This window comes from Triticum dicoccoides, chromosome 2B, assembly GCF_002162155.2.
Source record: "Triticum dicoccoides isolate Atlit2015 ecotype Zavitan chromosome 2B, WEW_v2.0, whole genome shotgun sequence".
NCBI lineage: Eukaryota > Viridiplantae > Streptophyta > Magnoliopsida > Poales > Poaceae > Triticum > Triticum dicoccoides.
Window position 1 is genome coordinate 133386995 of NC_041383.1, and position 13290 is coordinate 133400284.

At 43.9% G+C, this 13290-nt stretch overlaps 1 protein-coding gene across 1 annotated transcript in view; it reads right to left on the reverse strand.

Moving 5' to 3' along the window:
• Window positions 1-552, reverse strand: part of LOC119362602 (N6-mAMP deaminase-like) — a 3150-nt gene extending 2598 nt beyond the window's left edge. The window contains exon 1 of the mRNA XM_037627848.1: window positions 353-552. Coding sequence (XP_037483745.1) covers window positions 353-465 — 113 coding nt within the window. The 5' untranslated portion in view covers window positions 466-552. The remainder of the gene's footprint in view (window positions 1-352) is intronic.
• Between the last annotated feature and the right edge of the window lie 12738 nt (window positions 553-13290).

A 13290-nucleotide genomic window follows, 5' to 3' on the forward strand; every position in this document is an offset into this window, starting at 1 on the left:
TACTACTCCCTTTGGAAAATGATGCGCACTTTGGTGCGCATTCGTAAAAAAAGAAGTACATGTTGAAGACAATGGCGTTATTGCGCCTTGAAATCATCATGGTTGTGAAATTGGTACTAGTAGTAGATGCTATAAATCTCAGGTGAGCAAAACAATCTGGGAGAGAGGGAGCAGGCGCTGTTGCCACCGAGGATGCGGAAGAATTGAACCAAAATCACTGCTACTCCAATTGCACTGCTCTAGCCTCGGATAAGCAGACCATGGCAACCGAATGGAAGGCCAGAGGAACTGGGGACTGGGGTTGGGGTTGGGGTTGGGTTGGGGAGGGGAGGGGAAAGGGAGGGGTACTGACAGGAGGGTGGAGTTGCGGACGGAGCCGTTGAGGTGGGCGTGGAGCTCCACCTTGGGGAGCGCAACGCACCACTCCCTCATCTCCTTCTCCGCCTCCGAGGTCCGAGTCCCCATGGCCGCCGGCTTCGTCTTGCTCCGGCGTCTCCCCGGCGCTCGCCTTGTATGATTGGTTTTTGTCTCGCTCGAGTCTTTGTGGGGCCAGAGTACAGAGGCAAGGGTGCGCAGCCGCCTGGCACTTAAATGCTTGTCGATTTCTGGACCACCCGATTCTGCGCTGAGATTAGTGACGGGCGCATGGTTAATAATACTGCACTTGTTGGCGCCATCCCTTGTAATGGAGTCCTTGCTAACAGGCATATGATCACAAGCTCTCAATGCTCTCTGTGCACTTCGGATTGTGAGAGTATTAGACATGCCATGTTCTTGTGTCCTAGAGTTCAAGAAATCTAGAGGATATTGTGACTGCAAGATGTGGTTCAGGAGGTGTGTGCGCTGGAGAGGGATGGTGGATTGGTGCTGGCTGATCTTCTTCTACCAACGAACAATACCATGGCTCATATGACTGATGTTCAACGCAATAACCTTGTGACCACTACAGTGTGGTACGTTTTGTAGAAAAGATGCTGCTACGGGACGAAAGAGCGTCCCGCTCCTGCTAGGGTTTCCCCCGCCGCCGCCGGCCACCGGCGGGCGCGCCCGGCTCCCCCTCCCCCTCCCCTCCTCCCCTGTACCCCCCGCGTCGCCTCCCCGAGCGAGGTGACCTGGGGCTCCCCTTCCCTCCTCCTCCCAGCGGCCCCCTCCTCTAATCCCCTCCCGCCGCCGCGGGCGTAGGCCACCATGTCTGGCTTGCGTCGTGCCGCCGGCGGCGGCCCCGTTCTTTTCCTCCCCGCGCGGCGCTGTGGCTCGGGCGATGGCGTCGGCGGCGGTGCACCAGGGCCGGCGTCACATTGGGCAGCGGTTCGTCTTCGCGGGCGGCGCAGCTCCAGGTGGCGAGGTGGCGGTGGCGCGGCTGCTTGGCTGCGGGGCGGCGTGATGGCTGGCGGCGGTGCCCTTCCGGCCCAGATCTGGGCCCTTTTGGGCCCCATCTGGGTCTGGGTGGGCCTGGCGTGTGCTTTCCTGCGTCTTCTCCGGCGGATGGAGGTGTGGCTTGGGCTGGGGGTGGCGGAGACAGCGACGCGTGTACTGCAGCGCAACGATGGGAGCTTCACGAGCCCGCTTCGGGCTCTGCCGGGCAGGGGTGCCTGGTTTGCTCCTGAGCTACGTCCGGTCGGTCACCACCGAGGGTGGTGGAGGTTGTCCCCTCCCACGTGGCCGCTGACCCTGCTGCTCCTCGTTTTCGGCTGGTTCCTCTCAATCCCGCCGGTCTCACTTCACTTGTCACGGTGAGACGGCGATGATGACTGCGAGTCCGTGGTAGCGCATATTGGTGGACGGCAAGTATGGTGGAGCGCGATGGATCGTCTAGGGTCATGGTTGGTTGGCGGTTGGGAGAAATCCTTGTCGGCTTGTCCGACACCGACGCGGTGACGCCCGTGGGCGCCGCCGTGCCTTCCTGAAGGGCGTCGGATATACCCCTTCCCTCCCACGACCCTTCGTGTACCGGGAGAAACCCTAGGCCATGTCTAGTAGCAACATCGTTGTCGTCGCGTTCCTTCTTGAAGGTGTTGCTTGGTATGCGGCGTTTCGTGGTGCTAGGAGCGTGGTGGAATCCTTCGGCGGGCGCAGCAGTTGCGAGTCATCTTCGTTTTCGTTGATCCGCCATTGTCGGCATTTTTTTCCTTTTGTATTTTCTCTTTCATTTCTTTTGGGCGTGCTTGTGCTACTTTCGCCCCAGTACCTATCGTTGGTTGTATCAATGTTGTTGCTTCGTAATACAAAGTGGGGGAAAACCCTTTTTCGGCAAGACGCTACTATACTCATGGTGAATATATGTATGAACCAAGCAGGACAGCGCAAACAATTTTAGCTCTTGCTAAGAATTTTTCCAAGGCAAAGTTGAAGCAAGCGAAACTGAGAAGATATGGATGGAGTAAGCCACCGGAGGAAGTTCTCAAACTTAATGTTGTTGCCACTTTTGATCCTGATAGGGGAACAGGGGGGTACGGGTGCAATCTTACGAGAGGAAGCTGGGTTTTTCGTCACAGCTTCATGCAATAATATCCCTTTTATGGAAGACACGACTACGGTAGAAGCTAGAGGTATGCGAGATGGGCTCTTACTCGCAAATGAAGTTGGGTGCAATAAAATTTGCGTCGAGTCCGATTGCATGGAGGTTATCGAAGTCATGCAAGGGGGTGGTAATTTTCTAGGCCCGGCAGCCGCAATTTATGAAGAATGTTCTTTTTGTTGGAAATATGCCCTAGAGGCAATAATAAAATGGTTACTATTGTATTTCCTTGTTCATGATAATTGTCTATTGTTCATGCTATAATTGTATTAACTGGAAACCGTAATACATGTGTGAATACATAGACCACAACATGTCCCTAGTGAGCCTCTAGTTGACTAGCTCGTTGATCAATAGATGGTTATGGTTTCCTGACCATGGACATTGGATGTCATTGATAACGGGATCACATCATTAGGAGAATGATGTGATGGACAAGACCCAATCCTAAGCATATCACAAGATCGTGTAGTTCGTTTGCTAAAAGCTTTTCTAATGTCAAGTATCATTTCCTTAGACCATGAGATTATGCAACTCCCGAATACCGTAGGAATGCTTTGGGTGTGCCAAACGTCACAACGTAACTGTGTGGCTATAAAGGTGCACTACGGGTATCTCCGAAAGTGTCTGTTGGGTTGGCACGAATCGAGACTGGGATTTGTCACTCCGTGTGACGGAGAGGTATCTCTGGGCCCACTCGGTAATGCATCATCATAATGAGCTCAATGTGACTAAGTAGTTAGTCACGGGATCATGCATTATAGAACGAGTAAAGTGACTTGCCGGTAACGAGATTGAACGAGGTATTGGGATACCGATGATCGAATCTCGGGCAAGTAACATACCGATTGACAAAGGGAATTATATACGGGATTGCTTGAATCCTTGACATCGTGGTTCATCCGATGAGATCATCGTGGAACATGTGGGAGCCAACATGGGTATCCAGATCCCGCTGTTGGTTATTGGCCAGAGAGCTGTCTCGGTCATGTCTCCATGATTCCCGAACCCGTAGGGTCTACACACTTAAGGTTCGGTGACGCTAGAGTTGTTATGGGAATTAGTGTGCAGTTACCGGATGTTGTTCGGAGTCCCGTATGAGATCCCAGACATCACGAGGAGTTCCAGAATGGTCCGGAGGTAAAGATTTATATATGGGAAGTCCTATTTTGGCCACCGGAAAATGTTCGGGATTTTTCGGTATTGTACCGGGAAGGTTCTAGAAGGTTCCGGAGTGGGGCCCACCTGCATGGGGGGACCCACATGAACGTGGATAGTGGGGGCAAGGCCCCACACCCCTGGTCAAGGCGCACCAAGATCCCCCCTTAGAAGGAATAAGATCATATCCCGAAGGGATAAGATCAAGATCCCTAAAAAGGGGGGATAACAATCGGTGGGGAAGGAAATGATGGGATTTCTTTCCTTCCACCTTTGCCAATGCCCCAATGGACTTGGAGGTAAATCAACCAGCCCCCTCCACCCCTATATATAGTGGGGAGGCGCATGGGAGCTTCACCCCTTCCCCTGGCGCAACCCTCTCCCTCCCCAACACCTCCTCCTCCTCCGTAGTGCTTGGCGAAGCCCTGCCGGAGAACTGCAAGCTCCACCACCATGCCGTCGTGCTGCCGGAGCTCTCCATCAACTTCTCCTCTCCCCTTGCTGGATCAATAAGGAGGAGACGTCCCCGGGTTGTACGTGTGTTGAACGCGGAGGCGCCGTTGTTTGGCGCTTAGATCGGGATCAACCGCGATCTGAATCGCTACGAGTACGACTCCTTCATCCACGTTCTTGTAACGCTTCCGCATCACTATCTTCAAGAGTATGAAGATGCACCCCCCTCTCTCTCGTTGCTAGTCTCTCCATAGATTGATCTTGGTGATGCGTAGAATTTTTTTAATTTCTACAACGATCCCCAATAGTGGTATCAGAGCTAGGTCTATTGTGTAGATTCTATGCACGAGTAGAACACAAGTTGTTGTGGGTGTTAATTTTGTTCAATATGCTTACCGTTACTAGTCCTATCTTGTTTCGATGGTATTGTGGGATGAAGCGGCCCGGACCGACCTTACACATACACTTACTTGAGACAGGTTCCACCGACTGACATGCACTTGTTGCATAAGGTGGCTAGCGGGTGCCAGTCTCTCCCACTTTAGTCGGATCGGATTCGATGAAAAGGGTCCTTATGAAGGGTAAATAGCAATTAGCATATCACGTTGTGGTTTTGGCGTAGGTAAGAAACTTTCTTGCTAGAAACCTATAGCAGCCACGTAAAAACTTGCAACAACAATTAGAGGACATCTAACTTGTTTTTGCAGCATATGCCGCGTGATGTGATATGGCCAAAGAGGATGTGATGAATGAAATATATGTGATGTATGAGATTGATCATGTTCTTGTAATAGGAATCACGACTTGCATGTCGATGAGTATGACAACCGGCAGGAGCCATAGGAGTTGTCTTAATTTATTGTATGACTTGCGTGTCATTGAATAACACCATGTAATTACTTTACTTTATTGCTAAACCGTTAGCCATAGTAGTAGAAGTAATAGTTGGCGAGACAACTTCATGGAGACACGATGATGGAGATCATGGTGTCATGCCGGTGACGATGATGATCATGGCGCCCCGAAGATGGAGATCAAAAGGAGCAAAATGATATTGGCCATATCATGTCACAATTTGATTGCATGAGATGTTTATCATGTGTTTACATCTTATTTTCTTAGAGCGACGGTAGCATAAATAAGATGATCGCTCACTAAAATTTCAAGAAAGTGTTCCCCCTAACTGTGCACCGTTGCGAAGGTTCGTTGTTTCGAAGCACCACGTGATGATCGGGTGTGATAGATTCTAATGTTCGCATGCAACGGGTGTAAGCCAGATTTACACATGCAAAACACTTAGGTTGACTTGACGAGCCTAGCATGTACAGACATGGCCTCAGAACACAAGAGACCGAAAGGTCGAACATGAGTCGTATAGTAGATACGATCAACATGAAGATGTTCACCGATGATGACTAGTCCGTCTCACGTGATGATCGGACACGGGCTAGTTGACTCGGATCATGTATCACTTAGATGACTAGAGGGATGTCTATCTAAGTGGGAGTTCATTAAATAATTTGATTAGATGAACTTAATTATCATGAACATAGTCAAAAGGTCTTTGCAAATTATGTCGTAGCTTCCGCTTTAGTTCTACTATTTTAGATATGTTCCTAGAGAAAATTTAGTTGAAAGTTGATAGTAGCAATTATGCGGACTGGGTCCGTAAACTGAGGATTGTCCTCATTGCTGCACAGAAGGCTTATGTCCTTAATGCACCGCTCAGTGTGCTGAACCTCGAACGTTGTCTGTGGATGTTGCGAACATCTGACATACACGTTTTGATGACTACGTGATAGTTCAGTAATGTTAAACGGTTTAGAATTGAGGTGCCACAGACGATTTTGAAACTTCGCGGAACATATGAGATGTTCCAAGGGCTGAAATTGGGATTTCAAGCTGGTGCCCACGTTAAGAGGTATGAGACCTCTGATCTGTTTCTTAGCTTACAAACTAAGGGAGAAAAGCTCAATCGTTGAGCATGTGCTCAGATTGTCTAAGTACTACAATCACTTGAATCGAGTGGGAGTTAATCTTCCAGATAAGATAGTGATGTTTCTCCAAAGTCATTGTCACCAAGCTACTAGAGCTTCATGATGAACTATAACATATCAGGGATAAATATGCTGATCCTTGAGCTATTCGCGATGATTGACACTGCGAAAGTACAAATCAATAAGAAGCATCAATTGTTGATGGTTAGTGAAACCACTAGTTTCAAGGAGGGCAAGGGCAAGAAGGGATACTTCATGAAACGACAAATCAGTTGCTGCTCTAGTGAAGAAACCCAAAGTTTGAACCCAAACCCGAGACTAAGTGCTTCTGTAATGAGGGGAACGGTCACTGAAGCAGAACTACCCTAGATACTTGGTAGATGAGAAGGCTGGCAAGGTCGACAGAAGTATATTGGATATACATTATATTAATGTGTACTTTACTAGTGCTCCTAGTAGCACCAGGGTAATAGATACCGGTTCGGTTGCTAAGTGTTAGTAACTCAAAATAAAAGGCCACGGAATAAACGGAGACTAGCTGAAGGCGAGGTGACAATATGTGTTGGAAGTATTTCCAAGGTTGATGTTATCAAACATCGCACGCTCCCTCTACCATCGGGATTGGTGTTAAACCTAAATAATTGTTATTTGGTGTTTGCGCTGAGCATAGACATGATTGGATTATGTTTATCGCAATACGGTTGTTCATTTAAGGAGAATAATGGTTACTCTGTTTATTTGAAAAATACCTTCAATGGTCTTGCACCTAAAATGAATGGTTTATTGGATCTCAACCGTAGTGATACACATGTTCATGCCAAAAGATATAAGATAGTAATGATAGTACCACCTGCTTGTGGCACTGCCGTTTGAGTCATATTGGTATAGAACGCATGAAGAAGCTCCATGTTGATGGATCTTTGGACTCACTCATTTTTGAAAAGTTTGAGACATGCGAACCATGTCTATTGGTATGTGCGCATGAAGAAACTCCATGCAGATGGATCGTTTGGACTCACTTGATTCTAAATCACTTGAGACATGCAAATCATACCACATGGGCAAGATGACTGAAAAGCCTCATTTTTAGTAAGATGGAACAAGAGAGAAACTTGTTGGAAATAATACATTTTGATGTGTGCTGTCCAATGAGGGCCGAGGCACGCAGTGGATATCGTTATGTTCTTACTTTACAGATGATTTGAGTAGATGCTGAGTATATTTACTTGATGAAACACAAGTCTGAATTATTGAAAGGTTGAAGTAATTTCAGAGTGAAGTTGAAGATCGTCGTGACAAGAGGATAAAATGTCTATGATATGATCATAGAGATAAATATCTGAGTTACGTGTTTGGTACACAACTAAGACATTGTGGAAATTGTTTCACAACTAATACCACCTGGAACACCATAGTGTGATGGTGTGTCCGAACATCATAGATGCACCCTATTGAATATGGAGCATACCGTGATGTCTCTTATCAAATTACCACTATCGTTTATGAATTAGGCATTAGAGACAACCGCATTCACTTTAATAGGGCACCACATAATTTCATTGAGATGACACCGTATGAACTATGGTTTAGAGAAACCTAAGCTGTCATTTCTTAAAAAGTTTGGGGCTGCGACGCTTTAACCTAATAAGCTCGAACCCAAAGTGGATAAAAACATCTTCATAGGACACCCAAAGCAGTTGGGTATACCTCCTAATTCAGATCTAGAAGCAAAAGTAATTGTTTCTAGAAACGGGTACTTTCTCGAATAAAAGTTTCTCTTGAAAGAATTGAGTGGGAGGATGGTGGAGACTTGATGAGGTTATTGAACCATCACTTCAACCAATCTGTAGCAGGGCACAGGAAGTTGTTCCTGTGGCACTGCTACCTCTTGAGCATTGCGTTGGATTTCCCCGAAGAGGAAAGGATGATGCAGTAAAGTAGCGTAAGTATTTCCCTCAGTTTTTGAGAACCAAGGTATCAATCCAGTAGGAGATCACACACGAGTCTCTCGTACCTATACAAAACGATAGCTACTCACAACCAACGCGATTAGGGGTTGTCAATCCCTTCACGGTCACTTACGAGGGTGAGATCTGATAGAGATGATAAATAATATTTTTGGTATTTTTGATATAGATATGCAAAGTGAAAAGTAAAAGGCAAAGTAGAAACAAAGCAAGTAATAAAGTAATGGAGATTGATACGATGAGAATAGACCCGGGGGCCATAGGTTTCACTAGTGGCTTCTCTCAAGAGCATAAGTATTCTACGGTGGGTGAACAAATTACTGTTGAGCAATTGATAGAAAAGCGAATAATTATGAGGTTATCCAGATATGATCATGTATATAGGCATCACGTCCAAGACAAGTAGATCGAAACGATTCTGCATCTACTACTATTACTCCACTCATCGACCGCTATCCAGCATGCATCTAGAGTATTAAGTTAAAAACAGAGTAACGCCTTAAGCAAGATGACATGATGTAGAGGGATAAATTCATGCAATATGATAAAAAACCCCATCTTGTTATCCTCCATGGCAACAATACAATACGTGCCTTGCAACCCTTTCTGTCACTGGGTAAGGACACCGCAAGATTGAACCCAAGGCTAAACACTTCTCCCATTGCAAGAACTACCAATCTAGTTGGCCAAACCAAACGGATAATTCGAAGAGACTTGCAAAGATAACTCAATCATACATAAAAGAATTCAGAGAAGAATCAAATATAGTTCATAGATAAGCTGGATCATAAACCCACAATTCATCAGTCTCAACAAACACACCGCAAAAACAAGATTACATCGAATAGATCTCCACAAGAGAGGGGGAGAACATTGTATTGAGATCCAAAAAGAGAGAAGAAGCCATCTAGCTACTAGCTATGGACCCGCAGGTCTGAAGTAAACTACTCACACTTCATCGAAGAGGCTATGGTGTTGATGTAGAAGCCCTCCGTGGTAGATGCCCTCTCCGGCGGAGCTTCGGAACAGGCCCCAAGATGGGATCTCGTGGATACAGAAAGTTGCGGCGGTGGAATTAGGTTTTTGGCTCCGTATCTGATCTGACGGGGGTACGTAGGTATATATATAGGAGGAAGGAGTACGTCGGTGGAGCAACAGGGGGCGCACAAGGCAGGGGGGCGCGCCCAGGTGGGGGGGGGGGCGCCCCCCATCCTCGTGACCTCCACGACTGTTCCTTGGAGCAGGGTCCAAGTCTCCTGGATCACGTTTTGTGAGAAAATCACGTTCCCGAAGGTTTTATTCCGTTTGGACTCCGTTTGATATTCTGTTTCTTCGAAATATTGAAATAGGCAAAAAACAACAATTCTGGGCTGGGCCTCCGGTTAATAGGTTAGTCTCAAAAATAATATAAAAGTGGAAAATAAAGCCCAATATAGTCCAAAACAGTAGATAAAGTAGCATGGAGCAATCAAAAATTATAGATACGTTGGAGACGTATCAGGCATCCCCAAGCTTAATTCCGGCTCGTCCTCGAGTAGGTAAATGATAAAAAAGAATTTTTGATGCGGAGTGATACTTTGGCATAATTTCAATGTGAATCTTCTTAATTGTGGCATGGATATTCAGATCCGAAAGATTCAAGACAAAAGTTCATATTAACATAAAGGTAATAATACTTCAAGCATACAAATTAAAGTAATCATGTCTTCTCAAAATAGCATGGTTAAAGAAAGTTATCCTTACAAAATCATATAGTCTGGCTAAGCTCAAACTTCATCACACAAAGTATTTAATCATGCACAACCCCGATGACGAGCCAAGCAATTGTTTCGTACTTTAGTAATCTCAAACTTTTTCAACTTTCACGCAATACATGAGCGTGATCCATGGACATAGCACTATAGGTGGAATAGAATGGTGGTTGTGGAGAAGACAAAACGGAGAAGATGGTCTCACATCAACTAGGCGTATCAACGGGCTATGGAGATGCCCATCAATAGATATCAATGTGAGTGAGTAGGGATCGCCATGCAACGGATGCACTAGAGCTATAAATATGTGAAAGCTCAACAAAAGAAACTAAGTGGGTGTGCATCCAACTTGCTTGCTCACGAAGACCTATGGCACTTTTGAGGAAGCCCATCATTGGAATATACAAGCCAAGTTCTATAATGAAAAATTCCCACTAGTATATGAAAGTGACAACATATGAGACTCTCTATCATGAAGATCATGTTGCTATTTTAAAGCACCAGTATGGAAAAAGGATAGTAGCATTGTCCCTTCTCTCTTTTTCTCTCATATTTTTTTATTTGGGCCTTTTCTCTTTTTTTATGGCCACTCTTTTTTTTTCGTCTGGAGTCTCATCCCGACTTATGGGGGAATCATAGTTTCCATCATCCTTTCCTCACTGGGACAATGCTCCAATAATGATGATCATCACACTTTTATTTTACTTACAACTCAACAATTACAACTCGATACTTAGAACAAAATATGACTCTATATGAATGCCTCTGGAGGTGTGCCGGGATATGCAATGAATCATGAGCGACATGTATGAAAATTATGAAGGTGGCCTTGCCACAAATACAATGTCAACTACATGTTCATGCAAAAAGCAATATGACAAAAGTAATATGTGCCATATAAACGGAATGGTGGAGAGTTGAATGGCAATATATCTCGGAATGGCTATGGAAATGCCATGATAGGTAGGTATGGTGGCTGTTTTGAGGAAGGTATATGGTGGGTGTATGATACCGGCGAAAAGTGTGCTGTGTTAGAGAGGCTAGCAATGGTGGAAGGGTGAGAGTGCGTATAATCCATGGACTCAACATTAATCAAAAGAACTCATGCACTTATTGCAAAAATTTAGAAGTCATCAAAAACCAAAGCACTACACTCATGATCCTAGGGGGATAGATTGGTAGGAAAAGACCATCGCTCATCCCCGACTGCCACTCATAAGGAAGACAATAAATAAATAAAATTGTGCTCTGACTTTATCACAAAGCGGTTCACCATACGCGCATGCTACGGGAATCACAAACTTCAAATCAAGCATTCTTTAAATTCATAATCACCCCAACTAGCATTGCTTTGATATTATCACTTCCATATCTCAAAACATTTATCAAGCATCAAACTTATCTTAGTATTCAATGCACTCAAAAGAAAGTTTCACAAATCTTGAATACCAAGTATATTATCTTTAAGCAAATTACCATGCTATTAACAACTCTCAAAATAATCTAAGTGAAGCATGAGAGATCAATAGTTTCTTTAAAACAAATCCACCACTGTGCTCTACAAGATCTAAGTGAAGCACTAGAGCAAAAATTATTACACTCAAAAAAGGTTTAAGTGAAGCACTATGAGCAAAACTATCAAGCTCAAAAGATATAGGCAAAGCACATAGAGTATTTTAGCAAATTCTAAATCATGTATGGCTCTCTCAAAAGGTGAGTACAGCAAGGATGATTTTGGTAAACTAACAAGCAAAGACGCAAATAATACAAGACGCTCCAAGCAAAACACATAACATGTGGTGAATAAAAATATAGCTCCAAGTAAATTACCGATGGAAGTAGACGAAAGAGGGGATGCCTTCCGGGGCATCCCCAAGCTTTGACTTTTTGGTGTCCTTGGATTATCTTGGGTGTGCCATGGGCATCCCCAAGCTTAGGCTCTTGCCACTCTTTGTTCCATAATCCATCAAAAGAATTCACCCAAAACTTGAAAATTTCACAACACAAAATTCAATAGAAATCTCGTGAGCTCCGTTAGTGAAAGAAAACAAAAGACTACTTTAAGGTACTGTAATGAACTCATTCTTTATTTATATTGGTGTTAAACCTACTGTATTCCAACTTCCTTATGGTTTATAAACTAATTTATTAGCCATAGATGCATTGAAATAAGCAAACATCACGCGAAAAACAGAATCTGTCAAAAACAGAACAGTCTGTAGCAATCTGTAACTAACGCAAACTTCTGGAACTCTAAAAATTCTACCAAAATAGGACGTACTGGAAAATTTGTTTATTGATCAGCATCAAAAAGAATCAATGCAAAATCACGTTTGTGTGATTTATTGAATTGTTTCTCGTGAGCGCAAAGTTTCTGTTTTTCAGCAGAATCAAATCAACTATCATCATAGCTTATCCTATAGGTTCTACTTGGCACAAACACTAATTAAAACATAAAACCACATCTAAACGGAAACTAGATGGATTATTTATTCCTAAACAGAAGCAAAAACAAAAAACGCAAAATAAAATTGGGTTGCCTCCCAACAAGCGCTATCGTTTAACGCCCTTAGCTAGGCATAAAAGCAAGGATAGATCTAGGTTTTGCCATCTTTGGTAGGCGATCCATAAGTGGCTCTCATGATAGATTCATATGGTAATTTTATTTTCTTTATAGGGAAGTGTTCCATACCCTTTCTCAAGGGAAATTGGAATCTAATATTTCCTTCCTTCATATCAATAATTGCACCAATCGTTCTAAGGAAAGGTCTACCAAGAATAATAGGACATGAAGGATTGTAATCTACATCAAGAACGATAAAATCTACGGGCACATAATTACTATTTGCAACAATAAGAACATCATTAATTCTTCCCATAGGCTTTTTAATAGTGGAATCCGCAAGATGCAAGTTTAGAGAGCAATCTTCAAAGTCACGGAAATCTAGCAAATCACACAAAGTTTTGGGAATAGTGGAGACACTAGCACCCAAATCACACAAGGCATGAAACTCATAATCTTTAATTTTAACTTTAATAGTTGGTTCCCACTCATCATAGAGCTTTCTAGGGATAGAAACTTTCAGCTCAAGTTTTTCTTCATACGACTGCATCAAGGTATCAAGAATGTGTTCGGTAAAGGCCTTATTTTGACTATAAGCATGAGGAGAATCTAGCACGGATTGCAACAAGGAAATACAACCAATCAAAGAGAAATTTTCATAATTAAATTCCTTGAGATCCAAAATAGTGGGTTTAGCAACATCAAGATTTTTATTTCTTTCAATCCTACTTACATCAATTTCATCATCAAGATCTAGAAACTCTGAATTCTTAAAACGCCTTCTAGGTAAAGGAAGATCATATTCAGTTTCATCTAGATTCATATTGCAAAACAAAGATTTGATAGGGGACACATCAATAACTTTTAGATCTTCATCTTGATT